Consider the following 20,888-nt stretch of genomic DNA (forward strand, 5'->3'; position numbering starts at 1 on the left):
GAATAGAATAATAACTAATAAATTAAAATTACCCAGAGTGCTCCAAAATAGTATCTTGAGCCTCGTTTTAATATCATTACAGAAACAACATGAGGGTGAGTAACTGACGGAATTTTCATTTTTTTGTTAATGTTCTCCTCAAATGTCCAAAAACCTTTCTTTGTTGTCAACTGTGACAGGCATTTACCTGGCCTCGCATTAAATTGCTACAATCTAAAAGTAAATAAATAAATAAATAATTCGTGAGGCTGATCATTATAACATAAACTTAAAGTGATGTCTCTCCTAAATCACTGGCGACATTTAGATGTCTTATTGCATAAACGGCACATGCAAATGACAAATCGTAATTTGGGAGCACCAAATTGAAAAAGACAAGTCGAACTGATTGCCTACATATTTGTAAACTTAGTTACAGGACGCGCTTTCTTTATTCCACATTTTACGCTTGTGTACTTTAATTAACAGCGCTGCTCGTCGGCGGCGGAGCGCGTACCGACTGAAAGAACGTTCCGCCTGCATCTGATTTAGATGATTTCGTTCCGGGTTGTCAGTGGCTGTCAGGTTTCTGCTCTGTGCTGCCATTGAAATGATTTTCTGTGCGCGATCTCTCTGTTTTGGCCGGCATCAATCTCATTTTTGTCTGCTGTGAGACAGCTGCCAGATTAATCCGTGAGTCTGTGTGCAAACCATCCGAATCTGCCGACGGGGACTGATGAGGGCGAGAAAGGGCTAGGTATTGTTGGTGAATTGTCATTCATAAACCTTATAGAAGCTCCCAAATACTCTTATGGTTCAAAACTTTATGCCTTTTGACGATACACACACTGCAGCCTCAGGCAGCCTCTGGCGGGTCTAAACGCGTGCGGTTGTCACTCATTGCTCTGGTGCCAGTTCACGCACTAGCGACAGACAGCAACCATTCAGCTGTTTTAAAAATCTCTGGAGGAGGATGGTTCTGAGACTGAAGAAAACACCCCATCCCTCCTCTCCTCTATACTTTACTTCATTAAACGCTTTATTATGGTTTATTTATCTGAACTTTGCTGTTGATTTGGAGAAACATGACACTATAAAAAGTACAACGCGTGTTTTTATTTCTAACTTGTAACGTGATGTTTTTGGAAGAGAGCTGAAAGCTCGGGTTGTAGGGCGCTGTCCATGAGCGATGGTGCTGAACTTGTGTGCTGCGCTCAAGAGCCTGGCATATGTTGAGAGCCACACTCATCATAAGCAATTACACCGATGTACAGTCACAAGCCACATAGGCGGAGCGTCTGCACGGCTGGGGAAAGCGTAGCCTTCCCCAGACCGCGTGGATAATTTGTGTATATGACCACAGATGCTGTGGGATTCCAACTGCTGCTCTGGGATAACAGGTCTAGGATCAGGTTCCCCTCCCCAAATCCAGATTTTAATTACTTGTCTGAAGAGGAAAAAACAACGTTAGATAAGTGGCTACCTGCAGCTTTATTTACTTAGTTTATATATGGTAAAATCAAACCTCATCCAAGTATGTTACATATTTCTTTTTAAATTCGCACTACTTGGTTTTATTTAAACAGTAAGAATTTATTTCTCGGTTATTTCTTAAGTTATAGAGTGGAAAAAAACAACCCCTAGATTAGACAGTTTTACCCAGTCAGCGAATTATGCAATAACTGTCGTTGGTTCGGCGTTTTAAAGGAAATTCATTTGGGTATTTTTAGGGCGCAATCTGTTAAGGAGCAACACAAATAGTCTTTTCCAAATTACTGCTATCTTACTTGCTTGTAAGTGTAAGTGTAATGTAGGCTATCTGTAGTCTTAATATTTAGGTCTATTTGTGGTTTGCCAGTGTGATCCTAATTATTCTCGAATGCCCTCGATCCTCTTGCGTTACCTCAAGCGAACGTGATTCTGTTCAAGAACGTCTGCTAGTTGATTAAAGGCGCACTTTCTAGCTTTTAATCTGCATTTGTCTTTACTGAAACGTTAGCTGACCTCAAACCATACTTTTAAGGCCCCTTAACCTTTTGTTTTGACATACCGCCATAATTTAGACCATGGTTTTACGCAGTAGTTGGTTCGCCCTCCGCCTATGGTTAGTCACATCGTGTAATGAAGTCTGACTAAAGCGGTTATTGTAGTGAATGCATTTATCTGGATGGATGTTTAGAGTTTAGAGCGCTGGGTTCACAGGACAGTACTAGCTATAGGTTGATTCAGTCGAACCTGCGGACTCTCAGGTGATTGGCTGGAGGTGGATGACATCATTGAAAGTCCGCTGCCTCAGCCGCGCGCTAAACTCCTGGAAAGAGATCAGAGCCGCTCGCGCAGATGGGAGCCACATCTGGCGGACTGTAAACCGACTCGACCTAGAGAAAACCATTCGCTCGAGGTGTGTTTAAGTGAACAGCCAGTCGCGATGGTCAGAGACTTAATGAGCTTCTCACCGCTGGCGAGAGCCGCGCACATCAAGAGCGCATGATGTGAAAAACAAAGTGCTCCCGCGCAACATGAGGACAGCCCTTCTAATAATCTTAAGGAAAAACTTGACGGAGTGAAGGAGGAAGGGTGGATTCTTTTTCTTTTTTTCTTCTGGATGGCTGAGCATTTTTAAAATCATGCAACATGAATGTAACTAACAGCACTGGAGCAGAGGGACTCGCGCCCTGGAACTTCAACGGTAAGTTGCGAGTGAAGGCGTCAAGCTTAAACGACACGAAAGAGTTTGAAAGGGTTTCTTATCTCAACAGAAATTTACGATGAATGTGTCCATTGCGTGAGTACATATACTGAGACCATGTCCAAAGTAACACATTTGTGACTGTAGTGGTGTTATTCCAACAAAAATTCCAATTGTCCGGTAAAGTTTTCCACGGTAAATATGTTCAGGGTTCTTCTTATTGTCTGCGTAGGCTAATAATTGTATAAATCCATTTACATCTTGACAGTTTGAGCTGAAAAAGCATATGAAATAAGTTTTAATGGTACATATATACTCCAGCAAAATGGCAACAAAAACAACAACAACAAAAATGCAGCCCAAAATCAGCGTTCTAATGCATACATGTAATTAAATCAGTAAAATTCAGTTTGAAATATTTTACTTGATACATTACATGATATAAGAATATTTTGAAGTGGGGTGGTTTGAAAAAACATGCCAGGGCTGTGATTGCATTCATGCTGTAATGCTTTTGTTAATTCTAGATACAGGTAATACAATTTACTTGTGTGTTATTAAAACAAAGGTTATAAACTTAAACGTTTTTGCCTCTAATTTGCTCCAAACAAAAAACTGTCAAAATGCCATACATGTTTTTGTGTATGTGTGTACTGTAATGCTTTAGCAGAAAGAAGAGTATATATACACCAAACAACTTAAACATGGATTATGTGAGTCTTCTGTGTGTGTGTGATTCTATGGTGATTTTTGCTGGTTGTCCTGATGCATTGGGTGAGGGTGGATTTGACAAGGGCTGATTGACATTTAGGTGAGATTAGTGTTTATGTTTACATGTAGATTAGTCTAGGTTTTAGGCAGAAAGGAATTTCTGGCCAATTCACCATTGGTTTCTCTCCACTCTGTCTCTGCCACTTTGCTAACTGATCTGTCAGGACCTGATTCTCAAGCCTCTGTGGTCTCTTTCTGCAGCTTGTGCTTTATGATTAATACAGAGTAGTAACAAAGCCCAATGTTATACACCCACCACAATATCTACTTTGCATTTTCCTCTGTGAATCTTGATGCACAATCAAATTGTGAAAAATATTCTCAAATACCTGTCTCTCTCTGTCTCTCTCTGTCTCTCTCTGTCTCTCTCTCTCTCTCTCTCTCTCTCTCTCTCTTCCAATCAATCGATGTATACATATAATGTATATTTGAACATGCAATGACTTTCTGTCTGTTCCACCTGTTCTCCTCTGGTTTTAAATAGATGAGAAAGGGGGAAAAGTAAACCCTGTTCTCAGCGACAAGTATCAGTAATGCCCCTCTTTCAATGAAGCATCAAAGAATCCCATATGCGGCACAGAATGCACATTTATATTTTATCTAAATACTCTGTGCATTGGATCCAGTTCTGAAATTTGTCTTTTAAGCTCATAAGAAGCCGAGTTCATATCACCACAGAGCAGGCACACATTCTCCCTCAGACTCCTCTCTCCAAACTGACATTAAAACAGAAAACAGAGACATTTTGGGGCACTGAGCATGGGAGAAAGAAACTCAAAGACTGCGCGTCAGTCACAGTTCACTCTGAGAGCGTTTTAAAAGAATACAAATCTCTCAGTTCCGTTATCTCTGACCGACTCAATCACATCTCACTGCTGCGCATGACGACAACTCTTTGATTCTTTGACCATGATTCTTACTGAGTGAACTGGTAAAGTACTAAAAGAATCCCCCAGAGTCAAAGTCTGATGTCTCTCTCTCTCTATGTTGGGTTTTCTCACTCTTCCTCTCCCTCACTCTTGCTCTCTTTGTCTCTGGCTGGGTGTTAACCCAGTTTCACAGAAGAAAGTGTGTCGCTATGCTGCTGTTTCACCCTGTTACGCTCACACACAAACACTCTGAGAAAAGAATGAAATGCCTGGAGACACAGCCAGTTCTCTGTGGGATCTCAATGGGGAGAAAGAACACAGCTACAGCAGCTGAAGTAGCAGGATTGGCTTGTAGCTCTAAACAAAGCCCTGACCATCATGTCACTGGTCACCAACAGTTGCATCACCTGTGACACCTTTAGACTAAATATTTCATCAGGCGTAGCCCATTTTAGTTGTCAGTCCAGTATATCATTACTGTGCAGCAGTAGATAGTTACAACATCATGTACAGCCTCTCATGGGACATTAAAACTGATTCTGATCCCAAATGGTGCCCTCTACTGTTAAAATGCTCCTAATTGCTTTGGGGGTGCATACAAAGAATTCAGATTAGGAAAATGTGCACAGTGACACTATCAACTTTCAACCATCAACTTTGATTGAATGAAATCTCCACACTTAATTGTGTGAGAAGTCTTTTGTTTCCCCAGGTTGATTTGGGGATCAGCTGAGTCTGTGGCATGCCAAGAGTTCAGATTGGGTTGATTTAGTGTAATTGTTATTTATGTAATTATTATTGGCACTGGTCTCCAGAGTTTTCATTCATGTGCATTAATTTCTCATGGGAGTTGACTTATATCAATGGAGTTTAGTGTATCTTCCAGCACCTTGGGAGAAAAGCAATGCTGAACTTTGCATTTATCAATAATGAATGAAAACCTAATGCCACTGGAGGTTATCAGACACTGATTTTGTTTTTACCTACTGGAGAGGATAATGCTGATAACTGTGTGAATTGTGGGCTGGTGTGTGTAAATAATTGCAAATGTTCTTTTCATGCCGCTCAGGATGGCGTAGTTACCAGGAAACCATCACCCACATTGCCATCTCTCCTTTAGACAATCTGCCAATCAGAAACTTCTAGAATATTTCACTAGTTGCATTAAAATGTGTTCTCAAGTCTGCGACTGATGCAAGGATGCCACGCCACTTGATGGTTTTGATGTTTAGATCATCTGTGTGCTGATCAGCTTAATCAACGCTGCAAAACTGTAGCACAGCGGGGCATTGTGCCTGATTTCGATCCGATATTCAGAGAATTAGCAGAGAATTAGAATTGTGTGTGTTTGTGTGTGTGGGAGAGCGTACGAGAGAGTCATTAGTTTGCCAGTGGCCAGTATGGGGGATCTTATAACGAGCACATAGCAGAATCAAAGGAGGAGTCTGATGAACAGACCACAAAGCAGCCCACACACACTCCCACTGCGATGTCTGTCCGAATCTGCAGAGGCCTGTGTGCCGTCTGTGTATTTGTCTGTGTGTCCTGGTTGCCTTGTTAACAAACTCTAACTTTTGATTGTCAAAGACGCTTTCCGTTGCTCGTCCCAATAAAAATTGGAAAAATGTCTTGGCTGCACCACACAAAAACACTAATTTAACACTTTTTTGATAGTAATATGGAACCTTTCGGTTTGTTATTTGTATGCTGACACCTTGTTATAGATGTTTATGTTAATTAACAGATATTTATGTGTGGTTTTTGCTATACTGGTGGGGAAAAGTATATTTGGTAGCAGATGGCTTTATGTTTCGAGCTGCCAGCTGGTAACTGGAGGCTTTCTGCTTTTAGTCCCAGCAGAGTTACTAAATGAGCAGCATCCGTGTGTTTGTTGGTGTGCATGCATTTGTTTGTGCAGACAAGCGTGTGTGACTACATCCATAGTCGAATCCTCTGCAGCTGAGTTGACTCCCTTCCTGTTTATACTCATTCAATTAAATTTAAAAGAAGAAGTGTTTAGCCATTATGAACATGTGAGAGTGTGCCAGTGTGTGTGTGTGTGAAGCAGGAAAGTGTTTGAGCAACAGCTGCTGTCTTCTGCATCCCAGTGCTTAGCACAGGAGACACACAGTGGAGAGAATGACAGCTTATATAAAAGTCTCAGTTTGCGACTCGCTTAGGAGACTCTGGAAACGTCTTTCACTGTATTTCTGACAAGATGTCACTGCCTCACTGTACACGCAGCCAAACAGCCAAAGTGCAGAAAGAAGGTAGAGTCTCCAATGAACAATAACAGGCTTTTTGAAGGTACTGACACAAACATCGCTACGTGTGACAACACCTGGTGGCTCTGGTTGTTTTGTTCTGTCCTTTCACCACACTCTTTCTCTCTCCGTATGTGTCTTAATAATAATGTGTTTTAAAAGAGAGCAGTAATATATAATTAATATTATATTCAGGGGCACACATATGTTTTTCGGTCTGGTTCTCATGAGAGCACCTAAAGATTTAGTTTGGTGCTCACACAGCATATAGTATGACGTTAAAAAGTAAAGTAATAGTATGGTATAATAAAAGTATGGTAATACTATTATACTACTACTATAAAAAATACAATTTCATTATAATACACTTAAAAAACACAATGCTGATATTTACTTTTTTACTCACTTTTTTACTTTTTATTTTTATATGAATTTAAATCAGCAAGTTTTGACGGTATTTTGTATTTTGATGGGTTGCCGCAAATGTGCTGCCGGTTTTAGCGCTGTTGAGTGAAGCACATCAGCGAATGTTTTGCGTTTCACTCTAAATCTGGCACTCTATTTTGATTGGCAATCTCATACATTATTACAGTTAGTCGATCTAAAATGGTGATTGTGTATTAACAGATTTCAACCATGTAGGTACGCAAACAGAATTATACACAATGGACTTCCCTATTCTGGTAAACAGGTCTCGTCACTTCCGTTTAATGCGTTGTGCATATGCTTCATTTAATATGAAGCTGTTTTACTTAAGATGCCTTCAAAGTAGATACCAAAGATGATCATAACCAATGTCAATCACATATGTGACCCTGGACGACAAAACCAGTCATAAGGGTCAATTTTTCCAAATGAGATTCATACATCATCTGAAAGCTGAATAAATAATCTTTCCACTGATATATGGTTTGTTAGGATAGGACAATATTTGGTCGATATATAACTATTTGAATATCTAGAATCTGAGGGTGCCAAAATATCAAAATACTGAGAAAATCACCTTGAAAGTTGTCCAAATACAGTTCTTAATAATGCATATTATTAATCAAAAATCAAGTTTTTATATATTTACAGTAGGAAATTTACAAAATATCTTCATGGAACACGATCTTCACTTAATATCCTAATGATTTTTGGCATAAAACAAAAATCAGTAATTTTGACCCATGCAATGTATTTTTGGCTATTGCTACAAATATACCCCAGCGACTTAAGACTGGTTTTATGGTCCAGGGTCACATATGTGACCTGGGACCACAAAACCAGTCATAAGTGTCAATGTTTTTCAAACTGAGACTTAAACATCATCTGAAAGCTATATAAATAAGCTTTCCATGGTTTGTTATGATACACCTGTTTGAAAATCTGTAATCTGAGGGTGCAAAAAAAATAAAATAATAAAAAAATCAGAAGAAAATCGCCTTTAAAGTTGTCCAAATGAAGTTCTTAGCAATGCATATTACTAATCAAAAATTAAATTTTGATGTATTTACAGAAGGAAATTTACAAAATATCTTAATAGGACATGATCTTTACTTAATATCCTAATAATTTTTGGCATTAAAGAAAAATCGATAATTTTTAGCCATACAATGTATTTTTGGCTATTGCTACAAATATACCTGTGGTACTTAAGACTGGTTTCGTGGTCCAGGGTCACATATGTGGATTGATATCTAAGTTTTTTTATTCTTTTCACTAACATTTAGATGTAAAAATAGAATAAAACATTAAAAATAAAAAACAGCTAGCTAGTTTAAATGATTACCTTGATTACCTAGATATGGCCATTATTCAGCATGGCTATTAACACGTTCTTCAATAAGCGGAAGCAACGAGACCTGTTTTCAACATATACCCTAATGAGTAGGCTAAACTTTTATTTTGGTCACACATGCGCACCTACGTATTCCTTACGTGCACCCCTGGCATGTAATTATGCAATTTTAAACTTATTTAGAAGGATGTTTGGTTTGTGTTTAAGAATTTTTGTGAGACTAACCACATATATTTGAAGTCAAAAAGAGCAAATGTGTTTGAGAGAGAGGGAGAGATAAGGGTCATCAATAAGGCGTTAATGTGCAGAATATGTCCAGAGAGAGAGATGAGAAGAGGTAAAAGTAGATGAATTATTATGATTATATAAGCCATGGAGCTCTTTTTCAGCCTAATGATGTTCAGTTAGAAATGAGCACTATTAATAACATCTTAACACATCAGTGACATATCACTGCTTTCGCAATGACCTCTCAGGGGTCATTCTGTAGACACAGATTACCCTCCTCTTGGTAACTGTAGACCGGTTAGACGGGTATTGTTTTTCAAAGCTCTGTCAAGCAGGTCCCATATCAACTCGCTTAGGACATTGAGCTGAGGAACACAGAATGGGGCAGAGGAATACATCTGCACGGCGTTGGCATGGGGCTGTGATCAGCCACGGAGCTGCCGCGGTGCTGAGAGCCAGCTGAGATCAGACCCCTCATATCTCACTGCTGCAGGCTGAGCACTGATCACCCTCTCTGCATCTGCATCCTGCCAACTCCACAGCCACAGCTGTGGGAGAACTTCCGAACGAGATCCCATCACAAAAAAAGACATGCCGCTCACACTTGCTTAATTGTGCATGTAATAATTCTTTAGCCATTTTGAGGCTACATTACACATTTATGGTACTAAATCATGTTAAACTATGAGAGGTTGCTGTAATTTAGTGTATGTTTATTGTTGAGCCTTTCTAGGAGCAGAACAGATACAAAAAAATCCCAGATCGAATCCATGAATATTCTTTCACAGCCCGTCGTGCAATATTTTATTCTTGGACTGTAAGTGTATGTACATTTGAGTGTCTGGTTTCAGTAGCGTACACTGTCAGCATCACGTATTCATCATGCAGTGAGATACGGGAATCATCGGTTAATTTGAGATCGACTGCCTGTCTCCGTTATGGATATTCAGTTCCGCCCATCGGATGCAAACTGCAAAAAAATGGCCCAGATAGAATCAGCTGTGGTTTGGAGGAGGAGGGTGGCGGCTTTGCTTGCCATCAATTTCAATAAAGCTGCCGGCACTGCAACTGCAACAATCTGTTCAAAATCCACCGGTAACGGCAAGAATTGAATGTTTAGTGCAGGCATCGTTGAGATGTTTGTCAGCATGTCGAAATGCTCCAGACTGTTTTTATCTCCTGACATGAGAGTCAGTGCTGTATTGTGCTGGTTCAAAGCTCAGCCACCCTCTCAGCACACAAATGTCACTCCATCCTCAAAGAGCTTTGACTCTCTGAATATTAACCTTCAGAAGAGGGGAAAACCCTCAAACAAAACAAACAAACATAAACAACGCCGGCTCTTTCAGGTGACGTTTCCTTGCAGCCCCTTCAGCATTGAGGGGACAGTGTTTTTAAAGGTCTTCATGGGTGGGGAAAAAAAATTATACAGAAAAAAAATTAATATTATTGCATGTAAAGCATACACCAAGAAAATGCAGCCATCAGAGAGAGTGATTTGTCCTGACATTGAAAGTCTCATTATACATTCGCTTTGAGGATGACTGTGTCTCAGACTGTTTGTGTAAACAGATTTTATTTTTGAATGCAAGGCTTTCTCCTGGTATTATTCTGTTTAGGAATTCTGATTTCAACTGTGAGATTTTTAATGACAAAATGCCAGATCAGAGGAAGCCAGGAAGAAAAGTCAAGTTTTCAACCAAAGCTGATCTTACGGTGAGGTGGTAGAGCTTTTCAACTAGCCATACGTGCAGGACTTTGGTTCTGCAGTGCATGTGTGTGATGTGTGCAACAGAGCATGTTACAGCTTTTTTTCTTGACACATTGTATCTTGCTGTTGAGAAATGGCTTCAGTCTGCACACTTACAGTACTGACAGTAGCACATATTAAGGTTTTTAATCAGTATTATCATCAACAAAATTACAATGAAAACTATATTAACACATTCTGTGAACAGAAATATAGGGTTTGCACTTAAATCACGGTCGATCAGTTACTCGGATACACAGCCATATTGGCAATACTCATATGTAAATAACAGCATGGATTGCACTATTAATGTACTACTGAATACATTGTTCTGCTAATTTATGCTGTCTAAACCACAGAAAAACATGTGGAAGCTATTAAATCATATTGAGAAGGACTTGGTTACCAGGAATGGGCTGAGTATTTTGACAAACTAAAGTTAATAGGTGGTAAAGATACGTACAAACAGTATTAATTAAGATATTAGTCTAATATTTCACCCACCTGACTGTAAATGATAAGAATAAACATGAATTGCCTTGGAAATCCTGGTTCAATTTGGACAACCACAGCTTTTTTTTTTTTCTTCTCAGACAGTTTTTTGCACTCTTCTCCTTGATTTGTTATAAGTTTTGGCAAGCTGTAGTACTCCAAATGTTTTTCCCGGTCTGACCAATTAATACAGCCCAAAACATGACAATAACTGACCATTTTCAGCAGCAATAATGAGCAAAATACGCGAATTTAGTTCGTTAAGTGGCATTGTTTACATTCAGTGCCCCCAATGGCCGTTTGATGACGCCTCCTGAAAACACTATATTTGCAGTTAAAAGCACAATATGCATGGTCCTTTTTTGTTAATATATCCAAAAACAACTAGAAGTGTTTGTAGACTTGTATACTCACATCATCCCAAAATGTTTCCAAGAATGTTTAAATCCAGATAAATAAGCTATTTAAACTAGTGTCCCATCCTATAGTCATTGTGTTGCCTGCCAGTGATGTCATATACCCTCGATATCCTCGATTTTATTTTGTAGAAAACATGGTTTAATATGTTATGCATTTTATTAGACAGGTGACGAACACACAAAATAGTATTACAACAGAACTTCCAACACTCTCAAATGTATGTAATATGATAAAACAGAGCTGCTTTATCCCACATACGCACGACGGAAGCAGTCGACTGTTGCATAATAAAAGCTCCGTTGCTTTCAAGCCGTGTGTTGCGCTCGTCTGTCATTATCAGTCGCTCCAGCAGCCTCATTCTCTTCCACAGCTTTCAGCCCCACCTTGCTTCATACTACAGTGATGTTATTAAAACTTTAATACATTACCTCATCCATGAACTTAACTTCTCATTGAGTCCTGTCGACTGAATCGGCTGTGTGGATGAAGACAAAACTCCCATCATCAAACTACGCACTTTTTGTTTTGAATATGCGCCCTCTTTTAGCGAAAATTACATACTGTACCTTTACCAGGCTACAATCAAATTTAATTATTATTTTTTTAAAATACATGGCATATTATAAAATTTGAAACCTTTGTAGTGTATCTGCATTACACAAGAAAATGCCAATAGATAGCAATATCACCCAATCAGTGCATTAAATGATTAGTTCACTTTTGGAACAAAAATTTACAGATAATTTACTCACCCACTTGTCATTCAAGATTTTCATGTCTTTCTTTCTTCAGTCGTAAAGAAATCATGTTTTCTGAGGAAAACATTTCAGACTTTCTCTCCATACAGTGGACTTCTATGGTGCCCGTGAGTTTGAACTTCCAAAATGCAGTTTAAATGCAGCTTGAAAGGGATCTAAACAATCCCAGCCAAGGAAGAAGGGTCTTACCTAGCGAAACAATCGGTTATTTTCATTTCATTTCAAATGTTTGTCTTGTCTAGCTCTGCCTCTGACATGAACATCTCGGATGACAAGGGTGTGAGTAAATTATCTGTAAATTTTTGTTCTGGAAGTGAACTAATCCTTTAACTTTGGCTGCTTTAAAATACTAAAATTCAAATTCAAATAAAATATGAATAAAAGCAGTTAACAATAACATACTAACCCTGGGTCTATAGCAGCATGACACACATAGTCAATCTTCACCTGTTCTGCTTGACTGGAGTAGTTTGGGGTTTTAGGGGTTGGGATTTGTGTACAGAGTCAAATTGTACAAGAAAGCTAAATAAAACAGTCCTGGAGAGCTTTCTCCCACGGTGATATCAGATGAATATTCTTGATTCATATTTAATGAGGCTTGGCACTTATCTTTCCGCTCTGCTCGAATCCACAGTTGAGTAATTGCTGATTCATATTTGATAAGGGGTAAAGAATCCTCTCCCTGTACTGAATCACCTGCACCCGAGGGGGAAATTCAGAACGAGACCCAAACTATATCAACTTTCTAATCTCTGAAGTATCAATAGGCACAGTCTTTAAGAAGTCTGATTTGTTTTGGCGTGAGAGAGGAGGAGAGAATGTGCGTCTGTTTGTCAGAAGGTTTCAAAAGGAATAGGATATGTGGCGTCTGGCCGTCCGGAGTGTGGCAGCGCTTTGATGCCTGCTGATGATCAGTCAGGTGGTTTTTAGAGAGAATAAAGATAAAGAGAGGGGCTGGGTCGGGGTCCTTCCTCTGGTGGGAAACTGATTTCAGATCGAATAGTAATAAAAAGATGTATGTCTTTACTCATCGAGAGTATTTTAAACTACTGAATAATTTAGGAAAGCAGTCTTTACAAGTCTTTAAATATGTTTATTCATAGTGATGGGTTGTAGTTTCCCTGGTTATCCAGAAGATGGCAACCTTCAAAAGATATGACAGAGTCAACTCCTCTAGACATTAAAACGGGCAGTAGTAAAGAGAGTCTCTAAAACATTTAAAATATATTTGCGTTTATTCTGGTGCACCTGCTTTAGTGTATTTTGTGCATTTAGTGTCTGACCTGAGCATGTTGGATTAATAATTTCAGTATGGCAACAGCTTCTCAGAAGTATACGTGAAGGTGATAGATAATAGATGATCTGAAACCAAAACCTTCTCACATTTATGCATTCAAATTAATTATGTATATTTTTTTTACTTGCCTCTTTATATGGTCTGCACTGTCTCTCGTATAGTTTAGCATGCAGCATGCATCATGACGAAACCTCTAGAAATGCAGCCCACATTCACAAATGGCATGCCAAAACCCTTAATATTTCATAAAACAAGATCTTTACTTGAATATCTGTGATAAAGGAAGCAATCTAAATATTCATTTTATGCAAATTGTGCATGTACTGTAGTAAATGAAGTCTGGTTTCATGGCTTGAGGTTTTTTTTTTCTCAGCACTGAGGTTCTCAGAGTTCCATGTCAAATAATTGTCTTTAATTGTTCCTGAGCAGCTCAGATCATTAGGATGCCCAGGGGGTCAGCTGAATTTAACGACAGGGCAGCTTTGCGTTCTTTGATTGGATAATGTCGTTAGGAGTCAAGCTTGTGTATCTGAATAAAACATGAGCATGTTATTAATCATGAGGATTTAATTAATCTTCTCTTCACCTGAGACTGCTCACCCGATGCCCGAATGCTCTCACACTGTCAGATTTCAACACAAATGTGTAGATCGGTAGTTATTTGGTAAAGCTTTAGAATAAGCCTCAATTAGTGCATTTGGTGTCATGAATTAACAATGAACAACAGTTTTCACAACATGTATGAATCTACACTGCCATTCAAAAGATTGGGAGCAGTAAGATTTTTAATGTTAAGTCTGTTATGCTCATCAAAGTTCCATTTATCTGACCGAAAATACAGAAAAAAGTAATCTTATGAAATACTTTTGCAATTTAAAATAAGAGTTTCTATTTTAATGTACTATAAAATATAATTTATTTCTGTGGTACAAAGCTGAATTTTCAGCATCATCACTCCAGTCTTAAGTGTCACACAATCCTTCAGAAATTCTAATATGCTAATTTATTATCAATGTTGGAAACAGTTGTGCGGCTTGATTTATTTATTTATTTATTTAATTATTGTTTGGAACCTGTGATACTTTTTTCAGGATTCTTTGATGAATAAAAAGTTGAAAACAACAACATTTATTCAAAATAGAAATCTTTTCTAACAAGATAAGTCTTTACTATCAATTTTGATCAATTTAACACATCCTTGCTGAATAAAAGTAATAATTTCTTTCAAAGAACACCAAGCCAAACACCAAACTTTGAACGATATTGTATATTGTTACAAAAGATTTTTATTTTTAATAAATGCTGTTCTTTGTAATGTTTTATTTATCAAAGAATCCAGAAAAAAGTATCCCAGGCTCCAAAAAAAAAATGTTAAGAAGCATTAACTGTTTTCATTGATAATAACATTTGATAATAAATCAGCATATTAGAATGATTTCTGAAGGATCATGTGACACTGAAGACTGGAGTAATGATGCTGAAAATTCAGCTTTGCATCACAGGAAAACATTTTAAAGTATATTAAAATAGAAAACCACTTTTTAAAATTGCAAAAACATTTTACAATATTACTGTTTTTTTCTGTATTTTTAATCAAATAAACACAGACTTGATGAGCAGAAAAGACTTACGTAAAAAAACATTAAAAATCTTACTAATCCCAAACTATTGAACAACAGTGTAGGTTAGTGTAATTTTATAAATATACCATTATTCATTATTAAATAATGTTTGTTCATAATAGATGAATGTTAATTTATACATTATATATTAATTTATATGTAGAAATTAACATTAAGCAAGATAAATGCAGCAAACATATCATACATTTATTATTATTGTTGTTGTTTATTATTTCATTAACTAATTTAAATAAATTGAATTTGCAACTCTTATGCAAAACTCTATTTTGCATACATTAACATAAAAAAAAAGAAATAGCATGTGTAACAGTACTTTGTTTTTGACTGTGATGGCCATTCTTTGTTCAGATGTTAGTGCCAGTGGTTCAGTAGATTAAGAAATTCATAGTTTTATATTAATCGAAGCATTTCAGTATTCTGTAGAGATTATTTAAAGAGTTTCACCTGAAATTCAACAGAACACAATTACAACATTACACCAGATACTGTTCAAGAAAAAGAGGAAATGCTTGAATTAATGTTTGACTACAGGCTACACAATCCTGAAAATCTGCAAGAAAAAAAAGTAAATTAGACCAAGATGTATAGGGCTGTATGTTTCATGATAACTGTAACAGCTCTAAGTGATTTCAGAGCTGTTGAATGACTTCTTGCCAGCTGGGTCACATTCTACCGAACAAATGTACAATGGTGTCCCAAAGGATTTCCCTCACTGATTTATTTCTTTCCATATGGGCACGATTACAGAAGTCATGGAGAACTGGGTCTCTTCCTTCTAATATAAACAGCATATTTATATGTCAGGATGCAAATGAAAGCTCCGCAGTAATATGCATCATAATGAATGTCATGCTGTTCCTCCATATGCAAACACTGCTTATCTGTTTATCAATCTATGATATCCACACCTTCTGAAATGTTTGTCATCCATAACATTGTGTGTTGTGTGTGTATTTCAGGCTCATTGAGCAACGTATCCAATGACGCCAACTTCAGTTGCGACAGCGGCAGCACCAATGGCTCATGTGCAGCGTCTGAGGTGGATGGCGACAGCCCGTACAAAACGGTGGAGATGGTCTTCATCGCACTGGTTACAGGATCCCTCAGTTTTGTCACCGTCGTGGGCAACATCCTCGTCATGCTCTCGATCAAGGTCAATCGACACCTACAGACGGTCAACAACTACTTCCTTTTCAGCCTGGCCTGTGCAGATCTGATCATCGGTGTGTTCTCCATGAACCTTTACACCGTCTACATCATCAAGGGCTACTGGCCGCTCGGCCCTGTTGTGTGTGACCTGTGGCTCGCGCTGGATTACGTGGTCAGCAACGCTTCCGTCATGAACCTGTTAATCATCAGCTTCGACCGATACTTCTGTGTGACCAAACCTCTGAGTTATCCCACACGCAGAACCACCAAGATGGCCGGCCTCATGATTGCCTCCGCCTGGATCCTCTCTTTCATCCTGTGGGCTCCCGCTATCCTGTTCTGGCAGTTCATCGTCGGAGCACGGACCGTAGCACCTGGTGAATGTTACATCCAGTTCCTCTCCAACCCCGCGGTCACGTTCGGCACGGCCATCGCTGCGTTCTACCTACCGGTGGTCATCATGACGGTGCTTTACGTGCACATCTCTCTGGCCAGCCGCAGCCGTGTGTCCAAACAAAAGCCTGAGGTTAAAAAGGAGAAGAAAGGGCAGAAGTCCAGTGGGCTGCTCAAGAGTCACATCTTAAAGCAGAACAACAACAACCAGTCTCCTCCTAAGCCCAGCCTGGATACCTGTTCTACGGTGGACACTATGAAGAACGGCAAACTAGATGAGTCTGTGGTGTCCGCTAAAGCTGACTCCGTGCAACCGGAGGAGAAGGAAAGCTCGAACGACTCCAGCACGGCCAGCATAGCACCTAAAGAGCCTAAAGAACGAGCGAACAGCGAGGCGACTTCAGAAGCCGGCCTGACACCGGCACCGACAGCCGCACCTAAAGTCAACCCTCAATCCAAATGGTCCAAGATCAAGATAGTCACCAAACAAGCAGGAGACGAGTGCATCACAGCCATTGAGATCGTCCCACCAAACAGTACCGGCGAGAGGCGTTCCATCCCCGTGAACCGTCCCCGCACGGTGGCGCGCAAGTTTGCCAGCATCGCCCGCAGCCAGGTGAAGCGGAAAAGGCAGATGGCGGCACGAGAGAAGAAAGTGACAAAAACAATCTTCGCCATCCTGCTGGCCTTCATTATCACATGGACGCCGTACAACGTGATGGTTTTAATCAGCACGTTCTGCCAGTCCTGCGTTCCAGACACAGTCTGGGCCATTGGATACTGGCTCTGCTACGTCAACAGCACCATCAACCCCGCTTGCTATGCACTCTGTAACGCCACCTTCAAAAAGACCTTCAAAAACCTGCTCATGTGCCAGTATAAGAACATCGGCACCAGATGAGCTAAGTGAAGAAGCAGCCAGCAGAGATGAAGGATATGAAATGGAGGGTGCAAAGGCTCTTCTGGCCCTGATACCTTTGAAACTTTGGAAGGCACTGTGCAGTACATTGTGAGGCTTCATAGTCACATAATGCTGAAATAGTGTGTCATAACCCAAAGTTTATGTGTTAAGGAATCAGTGTTTACAAGAAGATGATGGAGCGATGGACAAGAAACTGAATCACTGAAGAAATCAAGCTGAGGTCATGAGTAATCTGATCATTGCTGCACTGCTAAGACCACTGGAATTTTGCACTACAGTAATGTGAAGATCAAGCCTTTGATGGCTCATTATTCCCAAAAGTGAAGAGAGAGAACCGCAGCAAACATAAACCAGACTTGGTGAATTCTAGGATGTTATTGATTCATTTATATTCCCAGAACAGCACAAATTATATCAACCAAGTCCTTTTGGTTAGTATTAACACTGTTTCTGACCCAGACTTCTGTGAGAGGATGCAGATTCGTCTGACAGCCAGAACTGATAACATATGGAAAAGCTTCTTGTTGGACACGGTTCTCCCGAGTGAGATTCAGTTTCCTATACCTGCACCTTCCACTTTCCAAATGACGATAGTCATAGACTGGAGCTGCTTGCTGACCACAACAGCTGTGTAGTCCATTACATTCAGCGCGACAAATTCAGGGCATGTGGTTTAGCCTGGAAGAAGTTAGTCATCATTATCCTCTTAGCGTGATCCTCTTGAGGTTCTGGAATAGGTCAAAATTCAAAAGGATCTCCTCAATGGATTGGGATAGGCATTATAGACTTGAAACGGGATGAGACACTCTATACTGAGCTGAGAAATGTCACTGTAAGGGTTTGATCTTACAGAGGTGTGTAAATATGTTTAGTTATGATGAATATATGCTCTTGAAAGTATTATTTCTTCCCTGCATTTAATGTCTGGATGTTTGTGTTCCTCTTGTATTTAGTTGGTGAACTTCATGTGATTTTACAGATTAAATATTAAATGTATTGTCGTCTGTATGCAAAACTGTTGAAAGCATTTATAATTTGTGATATACTTCGAAAAAAAGAAAATTAATAATAGAAGACTATTACATTTATTTAACCTGTTTATAAGATGTTCAATTTCAAGCGTTTCATTTAAAACGGGGCACAAAGGACTGTCCGTAAATTTGAGAAATGGAAAATTGGTTTTATTTCCCCCTGTAAAACACAATGTTGATTTAATAGATATCCACTTCATAACATTGTTTTCTCATGGTGCAATATAATTTTGCTTAGTTTGTATTTAAATCCACAGTTTGTAACTGATGAAACCGCAGCATGTAAACTAGAAGGAATGATCTCCTGCAGTTTGTTTGAGAACATGTGGTCAGAATTAGCACAGAGGGAGAAGTGTGTTGATGTTTTAGGGCTCATGTTGTTATAATATTAACAAGCTGCCAGTTTCAGCAATTACAGACTTTAAAGCATTAAACCAAAGAGGTCGTGCCGCACTGGTCTGTTATTAGGCCTGGTCTGGAAGAGAGATTATTCATTCATTAGCATCATTTTAAGATGCAGAGACTTGCCTCCAACGTCTTGGGTTTGGTTTCATGTTTCTACCTCATACACATCAAATTTCCATTCATAGTGTCTGTATCCAGCTCTAAATCTCTTTTTAATGAGCGGTGAAGACTAAGAGTCTATTATGCCATTGAGAAAGAATTTAAAACCAGATTTCCATTTTTCTGAATGTTTCAAACTTGCTTTGGTCTTCTTCTGATTCATGGACTATGCTGAAGTAGGCTGTTCACTACAAATCTTAGTCATTCAAAGCTGTGCTTTTATAAAAAGTGTTGCCAACTGTGATGCAAAGTTTGAAGACTTCACATTGGAATATCATCTCTAAGAGAGTTATGTAACTGTAACTCCTTTTGTAACTGTACTAAAGAAATTCAATCATGCAATCCGATCGGTTACTAAATATTGTCCTTCTGCAATTCTGAAAATAACAAAGGTCAAACCTTAGCACCTATTAGATGACCAATACAGGAAAATGAGGCCCTCTTTCCTCTGGCCACTTGAAATGTTTATAAAATGTAAATTACAGTTGAAGTCAAAAGTTTTCATACACCTTGCAGAATCTGCAAAATGTTAATTATTTTACCTATTTAAGAGGAATCATGCAAAATGCATGTTGTTTTTTATTTAGTACTGACTTGAATAAGATATTTCACATGAAAGACATTTACATATAGTCCACAAGAGAAAATAATAGTTGAATTTATAAAAATGACCCCATTGAAAATATGCTTGATTCTTAATACTGTGTTGTTACCTGAATGATCCACACCTGTGTTTTTTGTTGATGTTGTTATTAAGTGATAGTTGTTTGCTTGATAGTTGTTCGTCCTGAACAGTTCAACTGCCCGCTTTTCTTCAGAAAAATCCTTCAGGTCCCACAGATTCTTTGGTTTTTCAGCATTTTTGGGTTTTTGAACCCTTTACAACAATGACTGTGATTTGGAGATCCATCTTTTGACACTGAGGATGACTGAAAGACTCATATGCAACTATTACAGAACGTTTAATCACTCACTGATGCCTCAGAAGGAAAAATAATGCATTAAGAGCCGGGGGGTGAAAACTTTTGAAAAGAATAAAGATGTGTCAATTTTTCTTATTTTGCCTACATATCATATTTTTTCACTTAGTACTGCCCTTCAGAAACTACAGAAGATACTTAGATGTTTCCAAGAAGACAAAAAAAAGTTCAATTTACCCTGATCTTCAAATTCCAAAAGTTTTCACCCCCCAACTCTTAATGCATTGTGTTTCTATCGCAAAAAAACAAAGAATACAAATCAGCTGTGGATCATTCAGGTAAAAACACAGTATTAAGAATTAAGTGTATGTAAACTTTTGAACAGGCTCGTTTTTATAGATTCAGCTAGAATTTTCTCTTGTGGACGAAATGTAAACATCTTTTATGTGAAATACCTTATTCAGGTCAGTACTAAATAAAAAATAACATGCATTTTGTATGATCCCTCTTATTTTGGGATTTTGCTGATTCTACAATGTGTATGTACACTTTTGATGTCAACTGTACATAGGAATTAATAAAGAAATACCAGCTGAAGGGCAAAGTCAGTGATTATTACCCCAGTGAAGCTGATGGAATGAACACACTGTAATTATTGACTTATCTACCACTGCCCTTAAAAAGCCAGTGTACATACAGTAAGAGTGTATGGTTCTTTTTCTATTGCATAAAGCTTAATAAAGATCTTAAGCACACTGACCATGAAGAGACGAGAATGCTTATTTACAATACATATTCATGAACACACATGTGGGTTTGCATAATGAGAAATTTGGAGGGCTCAAGTGTCTTTAATAATGAACTGTCATCACTCATTTACCTTTAGTTAACTACATATAACACACAAAGCTCAGTAACAAAAGTTTACTGTCTTTCTTAAATGCTTATAAAACAGCTTTGCACAAGAGG

The 20,888-nt window shown here is 38.6% G+C and overlaps 1 protein-coding gene across 1 annotated transcript; it reads left to right on the forward strand.

The window, feature by feature from the left end:
• The first annotated feature begins 1,893 nt into the window (after positions 1 to 1,893).
• chrm4a (cholinergic receptor, muscarinic 4a) lies at positions 1,894 to 20,679 on the forward strand. The gene is made up of 2 exons (XM_051114878.1): positions 1,894 to 2,668; positions 15,900 to 20,679. The coding sequence occupies exons 1-2, from the start codon at positions 2,614 to 2,616 to the stop codon at positions 17,381 to 17,383; spliced, it is 1,539 nt and encodes a 512-aa protein (XP_050970835.1). The 5' UTR covers positions 1,894 to 2,613; the 3' UTR covers positions 17,384 to 20,679.
• Positions 20,680 to 20,888: the final 209 nt, after the last annotated feature.

Source organism: Labeo rohita, chromosome 7, assembly GCF_022985175.1.
Source record: "Labeo rohita strain BAU-BD-2019 chromosome 7, IGBB_LRoh.1.0, whole genome shotgun sequence".
In the NCBI taxonomy this organism is placed as follows: Eukaryota; Metazoa; Chordata; class Actinopteri; order Cypriniformes; family Cyprinidae; genus Labeo; species Labeo rohita.

Coding starts and splice junctions, on each gene's coding strand:
- chrm4a (XM_051114878.1), top strand. CDS start 2,614: ATGAATGTAACTAACAGCACTGGAGCAGAGGGACTCGCGCCCTGGAAC. Junction 2,669..15,899: donor CGCGCCCTGGAACTTCAACG/GTAAGTTGCGAG, acceptor TGTGTATTTCAG/GCTCATTGAGCAACGTATCC.